At 38.2% G+C, this 27,516-nt stretch overlaps 1 protein-coding gene across 1 annotated transcript in view; it reads left to right on the plus strand.

Annotated features, from left to right (window-relative positions):
* Positions 1-14,015, plus strand: part of LOC140805422 (probable peroxygenase 4) — a 61,823-nt gene extending 47,808 nt beyond the window's left edge. The window contains exon 5 of the mRNA XM_073161693.1: positions 13,862-14,015. Coding sequence (XP_073017794.1) covers positions 13,862-14,015 — 154 coding nt within the window. The remainder of the gene's footprint in view (positions 1-13,861) is intronic.
* Positions 14,016-27,516: the final 13,501 nt, after the last annotated feature.

Here is a 27,516-nt window from a genome sequence, read left to right on the forward strand (position 1 = left end):
TTGTGAGATACAGAGGTAGAATGTGGGTGCCTAGTGTTGGTTCGATCAGACAAGATATTTTGACAGAGGCACACGCATCTCCGTATTCCATTCACCCAGGAGGCATCAAGATGTACAAAGACCTACAGATATAGTATTGGTGGCCAGGGATGAGACATCCGTAGATTCGTATCAGAATGTCTCACTTGCCAGCAAGTAAAAGCTGAACATCAGAGGCCAGCAGGGATGCTCAAGCCACTCCCTATTCCCGAGTGGAAATGGGAGAATATTACTATGGATTTTGTGATTGGGTTGCCAAGATTAGTCAGGGGTTTTAATGCCATTTGGGTTATAGTGGACCGACTCACTAAGTCAGCGCACTTCTTGCCAGTGAAGACGACTTTCTCCATGACCCAGTATGCGGAGCTTTATATCAGGGAGATCGTTCGATTGCATGGAATCTCAGTTTCCATAGTGTTCGACAGGGACCCGAGGTTCACATCGTCCTTCTGGAAGAGCTTACATGCAGCTATGGGGACGAAGTTGCTATTTAGTACAGTGTTTCACCTGCAGACAGATGGCCAGTCTGAGCGTGTGATACAGATTTTGGAGGATTTGCCGAGAGCCTGTATGATTGATTTTCAGGGAACTTGGGAGTCTAAGATACCTCTAGTGGAATTTACTTACAACAACAGCTTCCAATCATCAATAGGTATGGCTCCTTACGAGGCCTTATATGGAAGAAAGTGCAGATCACCAGTTCATTGGGACGAGGTCGGAGAAAGAGCAGAACTTGGACCAGAAATAGTTCAGCAGACTGCAGACGTGGTGGTCCAGATTCGTGATAGAATGAAGACAACCTAGAGTCGTCAGAAGAGTTATGCTGATAAGAAGAGGAGAGATCTCGAATTTGCCGTTGGTGATCACGTATTCGTAAAGATAGCACCTATGAAGGGTGTTATGAGATTTGGGAAGAGAGGCAAGTTGAGTCCGAGGTTCATTGGACCGTTTGAAATTTTGGACAGAGTTGGGACACTAGCCTATCGTGTTGCCCTTCCGCCAAATCTGGCCGGCGTACACAATTTGTTCTATGTCTCGATGCTGAGGAAATATCTGGCTACTCCTTCGCATATTCTGAGTTATGAGCCGTTGCAGCTTACTCAAGACTTGTCTTATGAGGAAAAACCAGTTCAAATCCTAGACAGGCAAGAGCGTAGGCTTCGGAACAAAGTGACTAAGCTAGTCAAAGTCCGGTGGCTAAACCAATCAAGGGAAGAGGCCACTTGGGAATCAGAAGCAGATATGAGACTTCGCTACCCGGAGTTGTTCGGTAAGATTTAATTTCGAGGTCGAAATTTTTATAAGTGGGGGAGGAACTGTAGAGCCCAAACTTGGAACACGCATAACCCATGCATTTATTTAATTATTCAATCATTTAATTAATTTTAAAATGAATTTTAAGCCATGCACAATTTATTTGAATGCATTATTTTAAATTATTTATGTTTATGTGATGCATGTTAAAATGTTTTTCGAGTTTAACGTTTCAGGCGATTATTCGAGGCGGGACCGAGGAAAAGAGACCGGTGACGAGTTGGCAAATTTTAAATGTGGTATATTATTTTAAGTTGAAGTTGGGCCATTTTAAATAAATTATAGAGTTTTAGTATTTTAAAAGCCTAATATCTTGATTAGGTGATTTTTATGATGGTAAATTTTAAATATTTGCCACTTGTACATTCTATTTCAAATCTAGAGATATTATTAAAAGTTAGAGGAAGGTTAGGATTTTAATTAGTTGTTAAATTTTTGTTAAGCAAGTTATTCACTAATTACTACCTTAACACACACACACACACACACTTTTACACACAATAAAAATCGCTTAACACACACATACTTTCACAAATCAGATTTTTTATTATTTTGAGAGGAGAAAACTAGGGTTCTAAGAGGTGAAAGCAGCCGCCCCCTTTCATTCGATTTTCCAGCAAGTTCTCGTTGGTTTTATTGCAAGATTTTAGTGTCACAATCGTCCCGGATCGAGCCTCGCACCGTCTCCGCTTCGGTATCGTCGTATCGGTATTTTTAAATATCAAAAGGCACGTATAATCTCTCTTTTCTGCGTCGATCATGTCATAGTATGTGTTGCATTGTTTTTATGCGTAAAATCAACGTATGATGTGTAGTAGTTTGAGCAGGAAATTTATCGATGCGTTTTGAAAGAGTTTTTAAATCTGAAATCCCGTTTTTCACTGTATTTTGAGTTACTGCGAATATTCGGTCAAGATTTTGAGAAAACTTTCAACGTGAAAAATGTAGAACATTTCAATACCTTCGATTTGATATAAAATTGAAATTTTTGGACGAAAATCGAGTGAGTTATGGAGTTTTTCGTGGGACTGCTCAAGCTGCGACTTTTATGTAAATTGTGTTCTTGAAGTTATTTGTTGCAGGCTTCGTTGGACATCGCCGGGCTTGTGCTACTGCATTTAGATATGTTACGAGATGTATTTAGGTGTTATTTGGTGGTTCGTTTGGGTCGGGATTGGCTTGGGATGTAATAGAAGTCGTAGGAAGCGAAACGATGCCTAATTACGAGTTATTGTTGTGTTGGAATTAATTGTTGATGCTTTGGGACGTTTGGAGCGTTTTTACGGGTTTAATCAATGTAATAACATCCAAGGATGAGTCTCAAGGTGTTGGTTCATGGTCCTTAGGCAGGTATTGAAAGGGTGAGAGATTAAGTTAGTGAGTTTTCGTGTATTTGCAAATACAGAGGGTACCCGGACCCCGGCACAGAGTCCGTGTCCTTTTTCCTTCAAAAATATGAATTTCCAGAGCCTACCCGGACTGTAGGGGTCCGTGTACACCCTCTTTTTAAAAAAAAAATTAAAAAATTTTTTTTTTAGGAATTGCTTGGGGTTCTATATCATGGTTTAGCACCTTGGTTAAAATTTATTTATGTAAAAATATATGATTTGTTTTGTGGTTTTATGCCGTGGTTTAGTACGATGATTATGCGAGGTCAAGTCCTGAGCGAACTAAAATGTCATAAGCTGCTTATTAACTTTGGTGGTGAGCTCGAGTACCTACGTCTAAAACATGCAAGTTAAGTATTTAAAATTCATGTTAGTATGTGCAGTAGCGGCCCCAAGTGAGATCCAACGAATCCCTCAACGCCAAGTAAGTATGATGACGTGCAAAAGAAAATATTTTAAGTTTTGAGGTATGCTAAATGTCTTGTGACCAAATTATGTTTAGGATTGGAAAGCGTTAAATTATGAACGGAAACCAATCCGCCCGTTAAATTATGAACGGGTTAGATCGAGGTTGGAAAGCGTTAAATTATGAACGGGGACCAACCAGCCCGTAAAATTATGAACGGGGATCTCATGTATGTGGCAGTGGATACGTCTCTGTCAGCCCAGTACTGTGGTTTGTCTGATCAGGCATTTATTATGTTATGGGTCACTTGCTTTGAAACATGCCTCTACGCAAAATAAAGTTATGTATGTTTAAGTACGTTCAGTTATGCAAGCATGTTTATGAAATCTTTCAAGTTATGGCACGTTTATGTATGTATGTATGTTCAAGTTACGTTATGCAAGTTCAAGTTTTAGTATGTACGCTCTATTTTAAAGTTGCATGTGGTTTTATTATGTAATACTCGTTATTCCGGTTTATACGTGTTGAGTCTTTAGACTCACTAGACTTGATCGATGCAGGTGAGTATGTTGTTGAGGAGACAGGAGGTGGCGACCAAGGGGCAAGCTTGGACTGAGCGGGAGGCTAAACCCGAGTACCGCCATGTTTAAGTTTTATGCAAAAGTTAAATTACTCTGATTTCATATTTTAATGGAAATACTTTGAGCAAACCTTTTGTGATCAAATTTTATTGTAGTTATTTGGTACAACCCTGTCTTAGGACTTGGTTGAGATATTTTATGGCAAACTTTGAAGGTTATTTTATATTTAAGAAAATTTTAATTTTTCCGCAAATTTTGAATGGTAAAAGTACGGTACGTTACAAATCGAAAATGAAATATCCCTAGTCTCCCATTTTGAGCCTACTAAAGAATCAAGTGGTGTGTGTCAATGACACATAATAGCCCCCACTTGTATCTATTCTGCAATCCCACAACAACTACCTAATGAAGCTTATACACTTATTGTCCTACCTAATTTTGAGAGAAATAAGTTCATGGGAGTTTTAATGATTCAAACAATCCTTGAAAAGAAAAAGAAAATTTGAAGTGTGCAAAAAGGAGTTGAAAATAGACAAAAAAAAAAAAAAGAAAAAAAAGAGAAACAATCAAAGGAATGAATCAAACAAAAGTGGTGAAAAAGGAAAAATTGGAAATTGGAGGATATGATTGGGAAGAAAACAATAAAGTGATGGTGAATGAAATGATAGTGAAAATGATGAAGATTTGATTATTTCTCTCAAATTTTGATTTCCATACCCTTTATTGTAGCCATGAGTCGTGGCCTAGCGTTACAAGCCTACAAAACCTATTAACCTTGTCACATTTATCCAATATACTAGTGGAGAAAAGTTGTTCAATTCAAGCCTATGGATACCTGAAAAACATTGTCAACCCGTATAGTCTTTAATCATTTGCATGCAAGCATCTCATGGTGTGATGTCATCCTTGATATATTTTTGTTGAATATTTATGGAGTCAATTAATCATCGATAAAGTCCTATGTGATCTATGAATGTGAATTTGTTTTTTAATGAAGTGTGAGCAGCACTGAGCTGATGATTTCTTGAGTTTGTCAGGCAAATGTGTATGACAACTCTATTTGAGCATTCGTTGGGTAAACGAACATTGACATATCACACACACACGTGACTCTTGAAAAATCGTGAAGTACATGAAACTAGATAAGTCGGAGGTCAATATCACATTTCGCATATCCATGACTAGAGTAGTGTGCGTAATTTTTTCTTATTTATTAGCTTTTTACTTTATTTTGCTCGGGACTAGCAAAAGTTCAAGTTTGGGGGGTTTGATAAGTGTAAGATTTGCACTTAATTTATATTAGAATCCAAAGTGAATTATGCTTGTTTCGAACAGAATTATGCATTTTTGGTTTGTTTTTGTTGTCATTTCAGGAATGGAGAAAATAGTGGGCCCGAAACCAAGCTGACTAAGAAAAAAGTCATCGACCCTAGAGGCGTGCGCTGGCCGCGCCACTTCACGAGCAGCCGCGTGCACCCAGATGAAGCACGACTGCAGAGGCGCTCGCGGCCACGCCACATAACGTGAAGCTGGGCGCACGCAGACACGCAACCAAAGCAGAAGCTCGTGTGTGACTTCACGTGCAAACGCGCGCCGTGCGTCCAGAAAATTATAAATGCACGAATCTTAGGTCAGAAACAGGATCAGCCGCTGGGAGAGAAATTGACACACGAGAGCCACAGAACACACGCACAACCGGGAAAGACGGACGAAGAGAGATCACGAAGACGAAGAACAACGAATCCGAGGACGGAGACGCCACTTCTGATTTGTGATCTCTTCTTTCGCTTCTTTATTTTACTGTGTTGCGATGTCTAAAACATTGAATATGTCTTGTTTTCGCTTGGATTTCGTGATGAACTAATTTTCTAGTCTAGAGAATGATGTAGCTTTGTTGAGACGATGATTTGACTCAGTAGTTTATTTGATTGAATTCCGCTCTTGTTTAATTGTGTTATCTGTGTTTATTTCACTGCAATTTACTGGCCATAAACTGTATGTTGTTTGATTAATTCTATAACTCGGGAGACGGACTAGGATTATAGATCATTAGAAACTCATCGTTGAATGTTTATAGCGTTCGGAAGGCGTATAACTTTAGCGAGGCTTAGGTAAGAACATTGTTTGTATATATCAATGAAACTTAGATTTTAACTAGGAATATTAGAATCGAAGGTTGATTGGTACAGTTTATTCGTCACTTGGGAAAGGGGAAATACAATAGTTAAGTGTTCTTAGCCATTAAATAATTGGAATTCAGGAATATAAATTTAACTTGGAATAATTGTCGTGGAAACGTGGTGAAATAATTTCTCTAGATATTTTCTCATTGTTATTTCTCAATTCGGTGATTAGATTAATTATTTGTTTTCAATTAATTCGATCAAGCAAACCAACCTTCTAATTGATTATTATAAATAAAATTGAGACTATTTTAATTATAAGAACTGATATACATTTTTTATGCACACTCCTCGTGGGATCGACATTTGTGTTCAAAATTACATTTTACTATAACTTGACGTCGTGCGCTTGCGAGAAATAAAAAAAACACGCAACAGTGCTACTTTGTAGGATATCCAAAGAATTCTGTTGGATATTATTTCTATCATCCAAATGAAACAAAAGTGTTTGTTTCAAGAAATGTCACCTTTTTGGAAAAAGAATTTCTATTAGATAGAAAAGGCAAGATGATAGAACTTGAAGAAATTCAAGATACTCCCTCAACTATAGAAGTTGAACCCATTTCCCAAGAACCAGTAGTTGAAGTACAAGCTTTAGTAGGTCTGATAGGATTATTAGACAACCTGCAAGATATACACTTCTTCATGAACAAGGCCATGATGAGTCTTGTGTTGGATGTGATCCAATGAATTTCAAAGAAGCAATATCTGATACTGATTCAACCAATGGCTTGAAGCCATGCAGTCAGAAATGAACTCTATGTATTCAAACCAAGTCTGGACATTAGTGGATCCACCTGAGGGAATCGTTCCCATAGGATGCAAATGGATCTATAAAAGAAAGCTTGGGGGGGATGGGAAGGTAGTGACCTTCATAGCAAGACTAGTTGCAAAAGGTTATACTCAAAGGCAAGAAATTGACTATGAGGAAACTTTTTCACTAGTTGCTATGTTTAAGTCCATTAGAATACTACTAGCCATAGCAGCATGGTATGACTATGAGATACGGAAAATGGATGTAAAGACTGCATTAATCAGTGGAGACATCAAAGAAGAAATTTATATGTCTCAACCTGAGGGTTACACATCAGTAGGATGTGAGCATAAGGTATGCAAACTTCAAGGATCAATATATGATCTCAAGCAGGCATCAAGGATTTGGAACCTCAGATTTGATAGCACTATCAAAGAGTTTGGTTTTGCTAAGAATCCCGAGGAACCGTGCGTGTACAAGAAAGTTAGTGGGAGTACAGTGACATTCCTGGTACTTTATGTTGATGATATCCTGCTCATTGGGAATGATATAGGATTATTGCAATCAACTAAAGTATGGTTAGCAAGTAAATTCTCCATGAAGGACATGGGTGAAGCATCCTATGTATTGAGAATACAAATCTATAGGATAGATAAAAAAGGATGTTGGGGCTCACCCAAGCCACCTATATCGATACCATTATAAAATGATTCTCTATGGAAGAGCCCAAGAGAGGATACTTTTTTTTTAATGAAATTCATTAAAAATTAGGTAAAAGGTAGTTTAGTACAAATACACTGGGTATGCCCAGGGGAATCAGAATAATCACAAAAGAGGCAGATTCTAATCAACCTGCAAGTATCTAATTATCTCAACAGCTAAATGAAAATACAACCAAATCAATCAGGTAGCGCCAATAAATGCATGTAGTTTGGTAAACTTCTTAGAACATGAATCTTAATCTGCGCAATTATCCCATCGACATTCGGCACATCATTCTCGAAGATGATTCTGTTTTGATGTTCCATATGTGATAAACTGTCGCCGCCAACGCCACACACCTTAATTTATTCAAGCTTGAGCTTCCCCATTACACTCCTCTGAAAGCCGAGAGAATTGCATTCGGAGAACCCATCAACTTTCGCATGCCAAGCCATTCTCTAATAGGAATCCAGATCTTCGACGAAAATGCACATCCAAAAAACAGATGATTGACAGATTCATCAGTAGCTTTGCATAGAACACAAGATTTATCAATTAGGTAACCCAACCTGTCCCTAGTCAGCAGTTTCCTATGCGCAAACAACCATAAAATAAATCTGTGCTTGGGTAGAATGCACTGTTTTGACAATAGAGGTTTCCACGGCCAACGTGCCCATCGACCAACGAAGAAATTAGTAAGCTGGATTCAAACCCGAAGACTGGCCGAACCACTTGCTCAAAATGACAACCGCAGCACCCTCGGAGCCGTGTGCAGCAATAATCTCATCACGAATAGCTAAAATATGTTTGATGAGTGGTGAATGGTCTTTAGACCACATCCAACTCCAAACATCTGTAGCGTGTCCATACACATGAGCGACCCACTTGATCCAAAGACAATCTTTCTTGATGTGAATATTCCATAAAGTTTTTGCAAGCAAAGCTTTGTTCCAAGCCTTGAGATTCTTCAACCCAAACCCACCTGCCTCAATTGGTTTACAAAGAGAGCTCCAAGCGATAGGCGGGTGTTTTGTAGGCCAGACAAAGCTCCGACACATTGCATAGATACTGTCAATCACATAATTCGGAATAGGTAGAATAGAAAGCCAATAACACTCAACCCCCTGAATAACCGACCTGATAAGTTCCAGTTTCCCCGCATGAGAAAGTGACTGACGAGGCCATGAATTTATCTTACTTGAGATTGCATCAACCAAAATGCTAAAATCGGCAGCATAAAGCTGCTTTGCCGCAAGTGGTACTCCCAAGTATCAAAAGGGTAGATCCCCAAGAGTGAACCCCGTGATGTCCAGAATATCCTGTCTAACTGAATCAGAGACACTTGCAATGTATGCATTAGATTTCAACAAGTTAACTCTAAGGCCCGCCATATCCCCAAATGTATTCAAACAATTCATGAGCATAGAAACACTACAAGCATCACCTTTTGATAATAGCAATAAGTCATCGGCATACGCTAAATGAGTAATACCCAAATGTCCACACTTGGGATGAAACCCGAATCTAGAATCACGAGACATATTCTTTAACGCACGAGATAATACTTCAATACATAAGGTGAATAAATAAGGAGAAAGCGGATCACCTTGACGAAGACCTCTACGGCCGTCGAAGTGGCCATGAAACTGCCCAGTTGATAACAATCGAGTACGATGTCGTAGAAACGCATTCCATGATCCACTTCACAAATACACGAGGAAACTTGAAACCAATAAGTACTTTGCGAAGGAAAACTCCAAGCAACTGAGTCATACGCCTTCTGTAAGTCAATTTTCAGCATGCATCTAGGAGACCCACGCTTTCTAGCATATTTCCTGAGTAGCTCTTGAGCCAAGTGAATATTGTCAACAATTGATCGGCCCTCAATAAACCCCACTTGGGCGCCATCAATCAGAAGCCCCACAACACTTCGCAATCTTTTTACTAGCATTTTGGAGATGATCTTATAGAAAACTGTGCAACAAGAAATTGGCCTATAATCATTGACATTCGAAGCAGCCGCTTTCTTTGGAATAAGTGAGATAATGGAGTGATTCCATTGTTTCAACAAACGTCCATTTCTGAAAAACTCAAACACTGCATTAGTGACATCTGTGCCAATAATATGCCAAGACGCTTTGAAGAAGTAGGCACCAAACCCATCAGAACCTGGAGCTTTGTCATTATCAATGTCAAACAAAGCATCATCAACTTCAGCTCGAGTAGGAGGAGCCGTGAGATCATTCCACAAATTCGGAGTGACACACGGCCCATCGCCAATTAAGTTACTGTCAACATGCTCCGTATTAACATGCGTACCCAACAGATTTTTGTAAAAAACAATGAACTCATTTGCAATATCATCCACAGCCGTGAGAGTACACCCATCAGAATTTTTAAGAGCCAGTAATCGAATGCCTCTTTGTATTTCTCTTAACAAGATTATGAAAGAACTTCGTACACCGATCTCCTTCTAATGTGTACTTGATTTTAACCTTTTGAGCCAAGAATAATCTTTCAGCTTCCAATAAAATTTTTGCTTTCCTTTTGACATCTTTGTAGCCGACAAAAGAAACCCCATCAGTAAGAATAGATTCCTGCATAGCCACAAGCTCACGCTTTGCTTTAGAAGCACGACTTGAGATGTGGCTAAACTGATTACGGTTAAGCAATAATAGAGGCTTCTTTAAACACTTGAACATCTGCTTCAGACGGAATTGAGCTGTTCCATCGCTTCTACACATCCACTTACTAGACACAAGTGGTTCGAAGCTCTCACTCAAAGCCCACATGTTGTAGAACTTGAAAGGCTTTTTCTTAGGCGCTGTTGTATCAAGAAAATCAACAATAGACAGGGTATGGTCTGAGACACAATCAGGAGCCACAAACTCGGTCATAGCACAAAAATTTGATGTTAGCCAGAAATTATTGACCAACACTCGGTCCAACTTACTTCGTACCTGAGGGCTCATCCAAGTATACAAACAACCAATATACGGCAAATCAGTAAGGTCCAGCGAATTAACACATTCAGCGAAGTCTTTGATCTCATAATTCTTAACCTTCAGACCACCAATCTTCTCATCTTGGGACAACACATTATTAAAATCCCCCAAAACTGTCCAAGGAGATTGACAGTTAATACCAACATCAATTAAATCTTTCCATAACAATCTTCTTTGACAGATAGTATTGAACCCATAAACAAAGGTAGCAAAGAAGCTAATATTTGTCTTAAGGCACTTTAATCTGACATGAATAAATTGATCACTCATACAAATAACATCGAGATCAACCGAGGAAGGATTCCAAAGCACGAAAATCCTTCCCTTTGAGCTAAGATGAAAGTTGTTAATAGCATTCATACCTAGAAAACGAACACGCAGCATGCTTTTTAAAGCCTTATCATCAAATTTTGATTCCAGAATACCAAAAACGTCAAGCTTGCGAGCACCCATAATAGATTGAGTACTCTTTTGTTTTAGAGGTTTATGGAAACCTCTAACATTCCAGCAGGCAAGCTTCATTGAGACCCGGAGGCAATTCCGAGTTGCCCCAAAACTGATTAAGAGATAGAGATGATAACACGAATTCCATATGTGTCAGCCATTGGTAGTATTATGTATGGTATGATATCGACACGTCCTGATGTTGCTTATACTTTGAGTGTTACAAGCAGACATCAGGCAAACCCTGGTCCAATGCATTGGAAGGCCGTGAAAGACATTATTAAGTACTTGAGAAGGACTAAGAACTTGTTCATGGTCTATGGGGGTGGAGATTTAAAATTGGAAGGCTACACTGATTCTAGCTTCCAATGTTATGTAGATGATTCAAAATCGACCTCTGGTTTTGTATTCATGCTTAATGGTGCAGGTTGTCTCTTGGAAAAGTTCCAAGCAAGACACCGTTGCGGATTCCACCACTGAAGCTGAGTACATTGCTGCCTCTGCTGCAGCCAAAGAGGCAGTTTGGATGAGGAATTTTGTCCAAGAGTTTGGTGTTATTCCGAATGGAGTTGATACAGTCCCGGTGTACTGTGACAACACTGGTGCCGTTGCGCAAGCAAAGGAACCAAGGTCTCATCAGCGATCCAAACATGTACTGAGCAAATTCTACATCATCTGGGAGATTGTGGGAAGGAGAGACATATCAGTCGAAAGAGTCCCCTCTGCAGATAACATTGTTGATCCACTTACGAAACCCTTGCCAGGACCATTGTTTGAGAAGCATCGCAAAGCAATGAGATTAAAGTTTATGGGTAGTTGGCTCTAGGGCAAGTGGGAGATTGTTAGAGTAGATGTCCTGAGGGTCAATTGTTGACTAGGTATTTTATTGACTCAGTTGTAGAGAACAATATTTATTTTAATATAATTCATTATTTCATTATTTGTTATTTTTTATCTGTATACCCATGTGAACAACATAGATAAAGTTCTTGATTATACTTTAATAAAAATGAATCGTAATTCGATGTTTAAACTCGTTTGTAAATACTATATGATCTAAATTCGTTCCTAGTCGATTCAGCCACCTAAAACATGGATAAAGGTCGCTTGAGCTCGAGACTATCATCTGTGATGTTGTGTACTGTGTTTCTTGGTAAGGGCATAGAGATGTCCAAACATACAGATGAGTAGTTATATGATGATTATACCGAACAACCCTCCCACGGACTTTCCAAGTGGTTATCATTTATCGAGATGTTAAGTCCGTGGTTATGATTGTACACTATTAGTTCTTACGACCCGGGACAACACTGAGGCTCTATATGCTAGGGATGTGCTTTGACTCGTTTACCGGCTCCAAGAGAGTCATCAAGTGCCGAGGTTGGGTATAGTTGCGACACATATAAGAGCCAGTGCATTGTAGTCGGGGATTCACCGCTTACCTGCGGGTGTGGATATCCTATGTGATATGATGAAATAATAGTGCATGGAATCTCTGGCCAGAGTACGAGATGTACGTTGGAGAAGGAGTTCTCCAATAGTACACGCGATGCCATTATTATAGTTCACATAGTTTCCGAATTAATATGCAACCCTCGATGAACCAATGGTTGCAGATTCGATCGGGATATATGAGATGAAGAGACCATACTGTACGTTAATCATAATCGACTGATTCTTGCAGACACTATCAGTGATACATAGGGGATCATGGGGCGATGCTACTAGACGTTCTTACCATGATCCGATGGGTACAATCAGAAATGAGTTCTGACATTTTTTATCAAGGCGTTGATGAAAAAAATGGGGCTAACTAGTGTAAGCCCGAATAAAGGATTATGTCCTGAATCACAAAGAGTTGTGAACCCATAGCTAGCTGTATCCCTGAACTATTGAGGGTCACACAAGCACTGTATCGTTTGTTCCCGTTGAGAGAATAAATTCAAGAAGTTGAATTTATATTATATAGTAAATTCAAGGAGTTGAATTTATGATAATTAAATTTTGAGAGAATAAATTCAAGGAGTTGAATTTATAAAATTTGAGAATTTAATTTATTAAACTCAAATATTAGGTTTATTAGATATTAAATTTTGGAGGTGATATAAATTCAAGGAGTTGAATTTATAATTTAAATAATAAATTCAAATGTTGAATTTATAAATAATTTAATTAATTAAGCTCAAAATTTGAGTTAATTAAATATTAAATTAAAATTTGTGGGGAATATGTTTAATGGGCTTGTAAGATTACAAGTCCAACATACTAAATAACTAAAGTTTTAATGGACCTTGATTAAATTATTTAAATTAGTTGGACTAACCCAATTAATTAAATCAAGTCCATTAATGTTAATTATGTATTAGGTCATGGGTTAATTATATATAGGGATTGAGAAGTCAAAACCCTAGCCTACCACCACCAAATTTTCGAGAACACCAACCCCAAAGAAAGGAAAAAATCGGCCACCTCTTTTGAGAAAGGTTTTTGAGCCATCTCTTAAATAATTTTCTCCTACGTTAAATATCTTCCAATATTCCTAGTGAAATTTGGAAGAGGATCAAACAATTCAGTCGTGGACCTGATTAGAAGAAAAGAAAGGAGTATCTTGAAGAAAGTTCGTAGGGATTCATCAAGAGCTAGATCTGTAATACCGGATCAGTTGGTGTCCAGTGATTTATTCACCAAAGGTATAACGATTCTAACATCTTATGTATGTTTATGTTAAAATCATACGAGCGCCCAAATCAAATCATATTTTGATTGTTAAAATAAATAAAAAATTTCAAATCTTCCGATGCGTTTGGGCGTGTAGAAAACCGAGATCCAACATCTTTTCTACGGTTTACTTTTCCATACAGTTCCGACATGGTAAAAATTAATAATATTTTCATCTCCGACAAAGTAACTATTGCCCTACGATTTCATAGCTGATAGAATGAATTCGTTAACGATAAGATATTTGTATTTATTTATTATAAATATAATTAATGAAAGTATAGATTTAAGAAATTATTGATTGTTTGTATGCTATGTTAAACCTAGGCTCGCCGGATATATGGAATGGAAGATACTATACATGCTTGGGAAGGACAAAGACGGTTTTCTTCCCAAAGACACGGTCAGAGCAGCGTGCGATGGGAGCTTGTTCGAGAAGTTGTCCCGGGGTAAAATGTCGAGAAAGGAAGAAAAGATTTGAAAATAATTATAAGTTCGACTTATGATTAATATTATTATCCACTGCCTCATATCAACTTGATGCTTAATAAAAGAAGTGAAAAATGTTTTTATTTTTATTATTATTTTGCTTGAATAAATATTCATTTGGTGAATGAAATGGAAAAAGAATTGAGTTTTTATTAACTTGTGGCTCTTGAATAAGTTTTTTTTTTTTTTTTTAATCAACCTGTCATATAAGTTTCACGTTTTCTTTTTTATTGAAATCTGTGCGAAATCGCTTGTGAACAGTGGAGGACTTTGTCCAATTTATGGATCAATTGCATTATTTATAATGATTTGTAGGAATGCCTATTAATATATGAAAATAATCTGAGTGGGCTTCTTTCAAAAAATATGAAAATTGATCGGAAAATTGTAATCTAATTCATTGTCCAAAACCGACTTCGATGAATAAAAAAATAATTTTAAAAAACAGACAGTTAAAAGGTCCAACAAGAAAACATATGGAAGATGTAGTCACTTGTGTGGCTTAGTCTCACATTGAGATGCTATGGAAAGGAGCATGCCATTTAAAACTATAAATGGAGCTTTTAGATGACTAGGTTTGTTGGCACGAGTCATCAACCTCTATCCTTTGTTCTACGATTTTGTGCCCCAAGACAATCTCTTCCAACACCATGAAATGAAACTTCTCCCAAGTGAGCATCAAGTTCGTCTCCTTACATCTTGTCGATACCAAACTTAAATTATGAAGGAAATCGTCAAAAGAGACCCGAAGATGAAAAAGTCATCCATAAATATTTTCAGATAATTTTCAATCATGTCTTGAAAGATTGCGGTCATGCACCTTTGAAATGTATTGGGTGCATTACATAACATGAATAGCATCCGTATATAAGCAAAAGTATCATAAAGACAAGTGAAAGTGGTTTTCTCTTGGTCCTCATGTGCAATCATGATATGATTATATCACAAATACCTATCCAAAAGGCAATAAAATTCTTGATCGCTAATCTTTCAATCATTTGATCGACGAAAGGGAGGGGGAAGTGGTCCTTACGGGGGCCATCATTCAATTTTCTGTAGTCAATGCACACTTTCCAACCCGTAACAAACCTAGTGAGAATCAATTCATTTTTCTCGTTTTTTTTTACCACAATTATCCCACCTTTCTTGGTTACACATTGAATTGGACGCACCCATATACTGTCAGAGATATGATAGATAACACATGTATCCACAAGTTTAATGGTCTCAATTTTATCTATTTCTTGCATCTTAGGATTGAGCCTCTGTTGAAGTTGCACCAAGGGTGTATGCTTGTAGTGACCCGTTCCAGAATCACCTACTAATCAAGAACTAAGCATGCGATTAACTTAATTAATAATAATCAGAGATAATTGCGGAAAAGGCCAACAAACGATAGTTATACAACCCAATCGAAATCCAGAATAACTCGAACTAAAATGAAAATATGCGGTACAACCAAATCGAAACAAAACAATACTGAAGAACTAACTCAACCAGCTACTCACTGTCCTCCTCCTGCTCTTCCTGAGCTGTCCAACCTGAGGCCTGCCCCGTGGGAATGGGGTGTCCAAGATAAACAAAACCGAGGACGTGAGCGATAAGAACGCCCAGTACAAAAGCATGAGTATACAAGCCTATATGAAATGCACATGCTATGATATGATACCAGGGTAGTCAAGAAACAGGAGTAACAAAGGATCTCAAAATGCTCAGTCTAGAGGCGCCAAGTGGATAGTGCCGCGCGGTACTCCTCTGGGTCACTGCATCCACTACAAGAACAGACGTGGACCTAAAATGTCTCGGATCACCGAAGCCCTCCCGACCCGTCGGCCACTGTGTACTCTCGGTGTCCATGCGTCCACAAGATAAGACAGGGCTGAGCGGCCCCACAAGATATAGCTTATCTCGAAAGAGATACAGCTCAACAGTAAAGGCTATCTCGAAGGAGATACGGCTCAACATGAAATGCAACATGCAGTAATAAACGTGACATAATAGCATGCATCATATGACATATATCAATGCACCACATAATCATGCAACACATATAAGAATGTATACTCGACCAGGATATCTCGGATAGTACTTTCGTACCTCTATCACAGCAAGCCTAGCCTTACGCAACACCGCTAATCAGGTCTAGAACAAGCCTACGCATCAAAAGCATACCCAATGAACAATACTACCATGCTCGACTAGCAAAACCAGTACTACCAAAGGTTTAGGGTTTACCTTCGTCCGTCGACAGCCCTTTGATGTCGATTGCCTCGTAACTCAGGCGTCGCTACGCTACCAATCCTGGCAGCTCTTGGCTATCGCTCGACCAACAACTAACCCTAGAAACCTTCCAAACCTCTCAACTAGGAGACACAACTTCAAGAATTTGCAATCCAAAATGAGGAATTCCGAGCACTATTTATAGGCTATGTTCGGATCCACCGAACACACTTCGGAACGTCCGAACTCCTACGTGTCCATCGGCTCTTGACACCTCATGATCGGATCCACCGAACCTACACTTCGGATCATCCGAACTTGCATGCAAACTGACGTGTCGATCAACTCTTGACACCTCATGATCGGATCCACCGAACCCACTTCGGATCGTCCGAACTCTTCGGTGCTACCGAACCATCTTCGGTCCGTCCGATCATGACCATGGTCAAAATTACACATTAAACCTTCTTAATCACCATTAATCCGTTAATTACCCAATTTGGAATTCAGGCTACTACATTCTCCCCCCCTTAAAAAGATTTCGTCCTCGAAATCAAGTTTATAGGATGAACAAAAACTGAAATAACAACATTGTTATTACATCTCAATTGTTGTTGAATACAACTGATATTTAGATTACAACGGAAAACACACACACATCCATATTACAACCATAGTACAACTCAAAAGAGCTCTGGATGCTCCGAACGCATACGACTCTCTAGCTCCCAAGTGGCTTCTTCAGTGCCTCTGCGCTGCCACTGAACTAAGACAAGAGGAATGATCTTATTCCGCAATACCTTGTCTTTGCGATCGAGAATCCGCACTGGTCGTTCCACGTAAGACAAATCTGAATTTAGTTGAACTTCAGAGGGATGCAAAATGTGAGACTCATCTGCTATGTATCGTCTCAACAAAGATACGTGGAACACATCGTGAATACTTGATAGGTACGGCGGCAATGCAAGTCTGTAAGCCAAATCTCCCACGCTTTCCAATATTTCAAATGGACCAATAAATCTCGGAGACAGCTTACCCTTGAGACCAAATCTCAAAATCCTGCGAAAAGGCGAAACTCGGAGAAACACTTTCTCACCTGACTGAAAATAAAGAGGTCGCCGCTTGGTGTTCGCATAACTAGCCTGTCGATCCTGTGCGATCTTAATCCGTTTCTTGATTATTGCAACCTTATCAATAGCCTGCTGGACTAACTCCGGTCCCTCAACATGTCGTTCCCCAACTTCATCCCAAAATAATGGAGTACGACAACGTCGCCCATACAACGCCTCAAATGGTGCCATACCAATACTACGATGATAGCTGTTGTTGTACGCGAACTCAATTAAAGGCAAATGATCCTGCCAAGCGGTTCCGAAATCCATAACACAAGCTCGTATCATATCCTCAAGTGTACGGATAGTCCTCTCTGTCTGACCGTCGGTCTCTGGATGATAAGCCGTACTTAAACTTAATGAAGTACCCAATGCCGACTGGAAACTACCCCAAAATCGTGAGGTAAAACGAGGATCTCTATCACTAACAATACTGACTGGCACTCCATGTAGACGTAAAATCTCTTGAATGTACAATCGAGCCATACGATCGAAAGTGAAATCACGGTTATATGGCAGAAAATGAGCAGACTTGGTGAGTCGATCCACCACTACCCAAATAGCATCACTATTCCTCGAAGACAATGGTAAGTGAGTAATGAAATCCATCGCGATATGCTCCCACTTCCATTCGGGAATAGGTAAGTTCAACAATAATCCTCCCGGTCGACGGTGCTCTGCCTTAACCTGCTGACAAACAAGACACTTGGAAACAAACTGATAAACGCTGCGCTTCATCCCTTTCCACCAAAATCGTGTCCTCAAATCTTTATACATCTTATTGCTTCCCGGATGAACACTCAACTTGTTTCGATGGGCCTGAGATAAGATCTCTTCCCTCAAAGTATCATCCTCTGGTACTACAACCCGATTAGACAAACACAGAAGACCATTAGACTGATAATGAAAATTGCTATCTCCACCAACCAACCGAGCTAATCTCTGAGTCTTGAGATCAGACATCTGAGCATCTCGAATCCGAGCGAACAAAGCTGGCTCAGATAAAATGGTAGCAACACGAATGCTCTCCATACCTTTCCGATGTTTGAAATTAAATCCCAATGAACAACAATCCTGGATAGTACTAATCATAGCACTGGTCTGGAGTGCAGAGGCTCTCACCTTGCGACTAAGAGCATCGGCTGTGAGATTCGCAGAACCTGGATGGTATTTGATCTCGCAGTCATAATCTTTAAGTAGATCCATCCAACGACGTTGTCTCATGTTCAACTCAGCCTGAGTGAACAGATACTTCAGACTCTTATGATCAGTAAAAATTTCAAACTTAACCCCGTACAAGTAATGACGCCAGATCTTTAGCGCAAACACAATAGCAGCTAATTCTAGATCATGAATAGGGTACTTCTCCTCGTGAGGTTTCAGCTGCCTAGAAGCGTAAGCGATCACATGACCATTCTGCGTCAACACACACCCTAAGCCTTGAAAAGAGGCATCGGAGTAAACACTGAAACACTCAAAATCAATCACATTTGAATCTAGTCCATTCAATATATCACCACTCTCAATTTTGTGACGCCTCGACAAAATCGTTAACTCATAGTTAGGCCATTTGGACATCACACTTTCAACACTCACCCCAAATTCTTGAGCACAACACAACAATGAATTAAGATAAGGACTAAAATCATACCTCATGCTTGTTGCGTGGGCAACTATGCTTACCTCACGATGATTGCTCTCAACACCAAATGGATCACCCCATTGCATTTTTATACCTTCCACATTTGCTCGTCCCCTCATCACAACTTCATCATAACCCTGCAAATGAGAAATTACGATGCTCGGGATTGAACCGGCTATATTATCACTAGATATGTAAATCTCATCTTTGTACCTAGGTACTTGGAGAGATTTATACAAAATTAAACAACTCTCATCCTCACTCTTTTCACTCTTTTGGGCCTTCAAATTATATTTCTTTTCTTTTTCTTTTTCTTTTTCTTTGGCCTCTTTTTCACACAACTCTTTTTTTTCATCGAGGGCCATCTCACTTTTTTTATCACTCTTTTTTTCGACCATCTCATTTTCTTTTTCTCTCAACTCATAACAAATTGATTCGTCAATACAAATGACATTCGTAGACAGCGGAGCAAAAGAAACAACTTGCACATCATCTAATAACTAACCCTCCACAGCACAACACTCAATACTCGCATGAGACACAATTGAAGTATCAACCTCAACATTCAAATCATCCACAGGTTTGGCTTCAAGGTTGGAAGTGGAATCCACTACCTTCATATCCTCATTCGGACAATGATAAATATCATGTCCTACCTCTAGACACCAACAACATATAATATCACAAGTACGAGAATTTGAGTTTTTAAATGTACCTTGATATTCAAGCTTCGAAACCAACTTCGGTCTAGTTATGACCTTCTTCTCTCCACTCGACCTTCGTGCGGATGTCAAGAACTCCTCCCACGAGTCAATTCCCTGCCTACCACTCGAGTTGCACCTCCTAGCATTGTGATTTGGAACAAACTGCTTCCTAATCACCATTTTCATCTCATCCCATGTAACTATAGGGTCATGCCAACATCGTCTCCTATCTAGTACTAACTTATCCCACCAAGTACTAGCATAGTCAGTAAACTCACTGCAAGCTCGTCTTACCTTCATTGCTTCGGTATAATCCTCCCGTCTCTCAAATACACACTTCATTCTCTCTTCCCACTCAAGGTACACCTTTGGATCAACTTCCCCACTGAAAAATGGAATTGTCATCTTCGTACCACTCAGTCTATACCCTTCTCGGCTTCTATACCCCTTATCCTCATCAAATCTCCTATAACGATCCATGTTCAACAATGTATCTCCTCCAACTCTACTACCTCGCCTATTTTCATCAATATGCATATCATACATCTCCTCTTCTTCACACCTCCGATATTTTTTTCGTTGAGGCTTAAACTCCTTCTCCTAACTTCTATCCAATCCTCCTAACATCGTTTTAAATTGACGTCCGTAAATCATTATACCTGCAAGAAAAAGGTTAGTATAAAACAATAAAGAATAAAGTTTCCTCACCACAAATTTTCACTAGTCACTCCAATGAAAATTCACTCGCACTCGTCTTTTTCCCTCACCACAAAACCTTACAAATCACTCCAATGAAAATTCACTCCACTCAAATATTTTCACTCCAGTGAGAATTCTCGAGGGGCGCTTAAGTATCGTGGCTTCCACGTATCAAACTTATGAGATCAATCCTGTGACGCTTGAAATTCGACACACTTAGACCACACAAGAACATGCAACTTTGAAAAATTGGCTAGAATGCGACTAAACGATAAGGACAAACTTAACGCTGAAATATAAGCGCTAAAATTCCAAAAAACACCCGATTCCAAAATTAATTTTTTTTTTCTCTCTCTTTTTTTTTTCGGGTGAACAGTACCGTGAACAGTAATTCCGGTGTGAATAGTGATTCCGGGGTGAATAGTAACTCCGGCAAGAATAGTAAATCCGGAATGACTAGTAACATGTCGGATGAATAGTGCTGGCTATGAACAGTAAGGACGGCATATGAACAGTACCCGATCGTGAACAGTAACTTTTGTCGTGAACAGTACCCGACATGAACAGTAACTTCGGCTACTATGAATAGTAACTCCGGCGATGAACAGTAATCGCGATTTTTTTTTTTTTTTTGATTCAACAACAACGTAGAAATCGCTACACGAAAATCGGTATTGAAAATCCTACGAAGAATTGAACGGATACGCTTACTTGAGTCAAAAACCTGGAGCTCTGATACCAAATGATGCGAATCTTGATACGAATAAATAGCAAACACGATTAAAAGTAAATCGCACCCTCTATTCAATTACAATAACAAGACGCGTGTGTTTTCCCGATCTTTTGATTCAAGTATTGTGTGATATTCACCTCTAAACTAGCAAGAGTTTAGCAACAAATAATCAACGAGAGAAACAATCGCGTTTCAAGAGAACCTCCAAAGAACCTGCCATTGGCAACCCCCGTGAAAATCGATCGACAAACGCCACAAAAGATAAATCTTTTGATAAGTTTGATTTGATACAACGCAAAAGTTATAACGAAACTTAAGCTTGTGTTGAGAGAATTCTCAATATCATAAAAGATGAATAATAATCAATGTTGTTTACAATGATGAAATTTTCGAGTATATATTGTCTCAAAATCAAAAGATATCAAATCTACTTGCCAAAATAAATAAAACTCTAAAATAGGAAAATAAATCTCGTCCAAACGTAAAGGACACGGACCCCGTGTAGAGGTCCGGAAGGGGGTCCGTGTAGGCACTGTAATTTTCATGTCTCGAAAGTAGTAGACACGGACCCCGTGTACAGGTCCGTGCTCGGGTCCGTGTAGGCTCGGGAATTCTCTTCCTCAAGTGTAATGGACACGGACCCCGTGTACTGGTCCGTGCTTGGGTCCGTACAGCCTCGGTTCTTCAAAATAATGCTTGATTAATGTTCCTTCGGCTTTCCAACGTGCTCCCATGCATCACGAGCCCTTCTCCCTTGCTTATCAATAATTTGAACTCCATGCCCGGACAGATTCACATCAATCTTAAACATAAATTTGGTCACAAGACATTTAGCATACCTCAAAAACTTAAAAGCATTTTTTTTACACGTCGAACATACTTACTTGGCGTTGACGGTTTTGTTGGATTTCATTTGGGGCCGCTGCTGCTACATACTAACATGAAATTAACACTTATCTAGCATAAGTACTTAGACGTAGGTAATCGTGCCCACCACAAAAGCAAATAAATAGCTTATGACATTCTAAATCACTCGGGACTCGACCTCATTTAATCATCACACCAACCATTATCTTGCACCCCAAACCAATCCTAGGAGTGAAAACTAAAATGTTCCCAATAAAACACAGTACACGGACCTCGTGCCTAGGTCCGGGTAAGGGTCCGTGTACATACTGTACAGACATACACGAAAGGAAGGAAGGGCACGGACTCCGTGCCTAGGTCCTTGTGGGGGTCCGTGTAGCCTCGGGAATTTGGCACTGCGAAGGAAACAAAGGCACGGACCCCGTGCCAGGGTCCGTGTACCCGCGGGAGGCGTGAACTCACGAAAATTTCTTTGCTTGCGGCTTATTCCCCTTAACTCGATCATCCCGACCATGAATCGACATCTCGGGACCCCTCCTAGGATACTATAACCTTGAATCCAAATCCGCACAACCATCCCAAAATAATGACATCCACCCTATGACACAATACAACTCAAAAACACGGAAATTGACACCAAATTGTTTTCCTATAACTTCTAATGAACTCAAGTGCTTATCGACACTAACCGGCAACCCAAATAACAACTCAACATCATACTAAGAATACTGAGATGTAGCAATGATCACCCGTCGATCCCCAACAAAGCCTGCAACAATAAAACTTTAAGAACGCGATAAACATATTTTTCAGAAAACGCAGTTTGAGCAGTCCCACGAAAAACGCCATAACTCACTCGATTGTTATCCAAATATTTCTATTTTATTGTCAAATAAAATGTATCAACAAGTTCTACAATTTTCATGTTGAAAGTTTTCTCAGAATCACGACCGAAAAATCGCAGTATTTAAAAAGACAAAAAAAACGTGATTTTAGCTCTAAAAATGGTTTCAAAAGCGACCCAAACATAATTGCTCAAACTTCTACACATCACACATGTATTTATATGCATAAATAACAACACAACACATAATATGACGAGATCTATGTAGAAATAACAGAATATACGTGCTTTTTGATAATTAAAATACCATAACGACGATACCGAAGCGGATATGGCGCGAGGATTGATCCGGGACGATGGTGGCTCGATTTTCTTGCAACAAAAATGACGAAACACGCTGGGAATAATCAGAGGGAATGGCGGCTGCTGAATGGTAGGAGAACCCTAGGTTTTTATCTTTCAAAATATCAAAAATCTGAATGTGTGCGTGCGTTAATCGGTTTTTAGTGTGTGTAAAAATGTGTAAGTGTGTGTGAGTGTATAAAACGTGTGTGTGTGTTTTTAATTAAGAGAAATTATAGCTAAATTAACTAAATAAAATACTAATTAAAGGTTAACACACACTAATTTAATCAAGCTTCTCATTAAAATAACTACACACTAATTTTATAAAAAAAATTCCTCTTTAACAAAATAAAATACACAATGCTAACTTTAAAATTCTAAAATCACTAAATAAATAAATAAGACATTTAAAATACTAAAAAGTTAATAAATTATTTAAAATGCCCCTTCCTAGCTTTTAAAATAAAATACCAAATTTTAAATTGCCAAGAATTGTCACTGGTCTTTTCCTCGATCCCGCCTCTCGCCTGAACATGAAACTCGAAAAATATTTTAACGTGCATCACATAAATATGAATAATTTAAAATAATGTATTTAAATAAATCATGCATGGCTAACACTCATTTTAAACTTTAAATAAATAATTTAACAATTAAATAAGTGTATGGTTTATACGTGTACTGATTTTGGGTTCTACAATAACACTCCCAAAAAATATTTCGTTTCAGGTACGTTTTTCAAAATATTGCCCGAGCCCGCCAAAAGTCCTCTGAATCGTTAAAATATACGTACCGAATAAAAATATATCCCGGCGGGAAAAATACCCAACCAAGGCCCATTTTCAAAAATCATAATTAAAACAACTCTTATTAAATAAATAAAATAATTATTCCATAAAAACATTTTTTCTGATAATTCACTGGTATTCGTTTCTCGTTCGAGTTCGAAATGCATCTTAAAATCCATTATGCATGAACTTTAAATAAACCATGAATTAAAACACAAATTAATGAAATAAACATGAATTTAATGCCAAAGAAATTTAATAGCTTGCATGCATGTGGTTTACGTGTACCTTCAAATTTTCGAGACGTTACAAGACTGACGTCAAGGGAATCAAAATAATTATACTAAATTAAAATTTATCTAATTAGATGATCAAACAAAAGTAAAAGGAGGGGTTTCATATTTTTCAAGAAACCATGATTAAACACACATAATATGATATGAATGGTGCAAAAAAAAAGTTTAGAAACGTGTCTTTGCATTTAAAACGCTCGAAATACGGATACAGAAGCGGTGAAAGTCGGTAACAAATGGAGGAAGATTTCAATTTTTTTCTACCCTTTTCTCTTGTCAAAACCCCTCCAAAAACCCACCTTGGGATGCACAGGAGTCGGGTGATCGTTGTTGGAAGGAAAAACAATGACTAAATTCGAAGAATGAGTGAATAAAAAAATCAAAACTTTCCTTGCCCAAGAGTTGGATGTTGGCCGCTGCACTTCAAAAGTTTCGTGAATGTGTGTGCGTGTAGGTGTGTGCGTGTGTAGGTCTAGGAGTCTTTCTTTTATTTTTTGTAATATAAATAATAAAAAGTTTCTTTAATCACTTAATTAATGAGCTTAATTAAAGACTAGCTTTTTAAATGATAAATTAGGATCATTAAGTTTTATAAAATTATTAGGCCTCAAATTAAAAGATTTAAAAAAATATATTTTAAAAAAAAAATCTTATAAAATATATAATTCCCTTGCTCTCACTATTTAATTTAAATTTGACCTTAAAAATTCCATAATTCTTAAATTATTTTAAATAAATATTTTCTCAACTAAAAATACAAATTAAACTTTAAAATCTATAACAACTTAATCGTCTTGGGTCTTCCGTCCCCGGCCAACCACTGATTTCATCTGAAACTTTTTAATTATGAAACAAATTAATATTACACAATTCATCATTTAGTCACTCTAAATATATCATTCACGATCCAAAATCATTTAATTAAAATATTTTATAGATTTAATAATTTTCATGCATGCGGTCTATGTTGACTGATTTTCGGTCGTTACATAATGAGTCTAATAACTCAGTACATTGTAACCATACGTAACAAATAATACATATACAGGCACATGCAGCTTTAAATTAATCTTTTAATTAAATAAGCTGGCGTAAAAACTCGTAATCATATGCAAAAAATAATTATTAAATCATAACGCCTTTTATCATCGTATGTCATTTTGAGTGAAGTTTGATCCTTAAAAGTGACTCATATATCATATCATCATGGTCGAATTATCATTCTAGCTATACCAAGTATGTGGGGGCAGGGTGCAGCAACTCGGGGCTTCTCCCGTAAACAGGCTTTCTCTGGGGCCTCTTCCCTCACGATATCCTCAATCATCTTTTGAGTCACAGTCTATTCAGATCCTTCAAAATATTTTTCTTTTCTTTTTATTTATAAAATATCGTGTACTTCGAAAATAGCATTTTCCGAGAAAAAACGTACAGTCTTTGCATATATCATAAAAATATCTTATTTTTATCGTAAACATTTAAAATATCATTTAGCATGTATTATGATTCTTCGGGACATTTCTAGACCCCTTGAATTACTTGAGACGTAAAATGATCATTTTACCCATGGACCTCGAAATTAACAATTTTGACTTGTTCTCCCATAGCATCATATATGCTTAAATTTGACTTCTAATATTTTTCTTAGAAGTAAACCCGAGCTTTTCCATTTAATGACTTAATAACTAAACCGTGAAGTGTTTTAAACTCGAATAAATTCAAAACTTAATATTTTCTTCCCTATTTAAACATAATCTTTTCATCCCTAAACAACCTCCGTGAACAACGAACCATCCCCCGTGAACCAAGGTTCGAGCCTATTCTCTTTCCCTAGCCAAAACCGAACCCTAACCTCCCTAGAATCATTCGCCTCCCCCAAACAACGAGCCACCACCGAGCTACCCTGGACCAGACCATTCCTAGACCCTCCTGGACCCTAACTGACCCAGCTCTGACCAGCGCACCAGCCCCAGCCGTCCGCATCCCAGCTGCACGCACCGTGCGCGAGAAACCCTACTCGCGGCTCACTCCCCATCGAGCATCCCTCGTCTAGGCATTAGCCCAGCCAACACCAAACCCCTAACCTTCCTCGTAGGACCCTGCCAGAAAGCTCTGGCTAGCCCTAGAAACGCCGCACACCTTTTCCCTTGACGTCGAGCCGAGAGCGAGCCCTAAGTTTTCCTAGGGTTTGCGCGTTGTCTCACCTTACCAAGCCATGAGTCCAGCCTTCGTTTCTCCCTTAAATGATCCATCAGATTCATAACAACATTCATATGCATAGAAACGTCAAAACTTTGAGAAATATAAGTCTAAACGTAAATAATTTGAACTTAAACGTTTTTCATGCTAGAAGACATAAATCATTCATATTATGATTTGAATGGTGAAAAAAAAGTTTAGAATCATGCATTTGCGTTTAGAATGCTTGAATAGTCAATCTTTGGTGCGGGTTGCGAAAAAGACCGAACTGGCGACGAACAACCTTGGAATTTTGCTTGAAGTTTTTGAAAATCTATTTTGTGTGTGTGTGTTGCGTGTGATTTTCGGCCAATACAACTCTTAGAAGCCTAAGATTTTGATTTTATAATTTTTTATTTTAGGTGATTTAGGAGTCTAGAGTATAGAGTTTTTAGGACTCTTGCTTTGAAAGTAATTAGGTCCATTAATCATAGGTACATAGGCCTATTAAGGCCCAATTAAATATAAAATTAAAATTAACAAAAATCGCTTTCAAAAATAATAACTTTCGTATTTAAAAGTCCTTCGTTTTACTAAAATCGGCTTCCAGATAAAATAAGGTTTGACTCGTCAAATAATTTGGACTACAAAATTTTTAGAAAATTTTATCATATTCATTCATTTTATCGAGCCTTAAAATTATTTTCATCTTCAGTCGTCCCTGATCTCCTTTCCCCGTCCAAATATCGAATATCTGGAAAAAAATCTTTAATTTCATGAAATCATTGAATTTAAACATTTATGCATCTAAAATATATCATTTAAGCCTTTAAAATAAATTAAATAAAAGAAATATTCAATTTAAATAATTTGGATGCATGGGGTTTACATGGACTGATTTTTGAACATTACAAGAAGAGAACGAGAAGAATGAAAAATGAGGAAGAAGTTGAAATTCCAACAGGTAAGCCTCCTCACTCTTCACTTGCCAATACACACTCAAAAAAACAGTTATTCCTTCAACTTTTCCATCATCACTAAAAAAGACAATAATTGATGCGCAATTTGGTA

Source organism: Primulina eburnea, chromosome 11, assembly GCF_022965805.1.
Source record: "Primulina eburnea isolate SZY01 chromosome 11, ASM2296580v1, whole genome shotgun sequence".
NCBI classification, from domain to species: domain Eukaryota; kingdom Viridiplantae; phylum Streptophyta; class Magnoliopsida; order Lamiales; family Gesneriaceae; genus Primulina; species Primulina eburnea.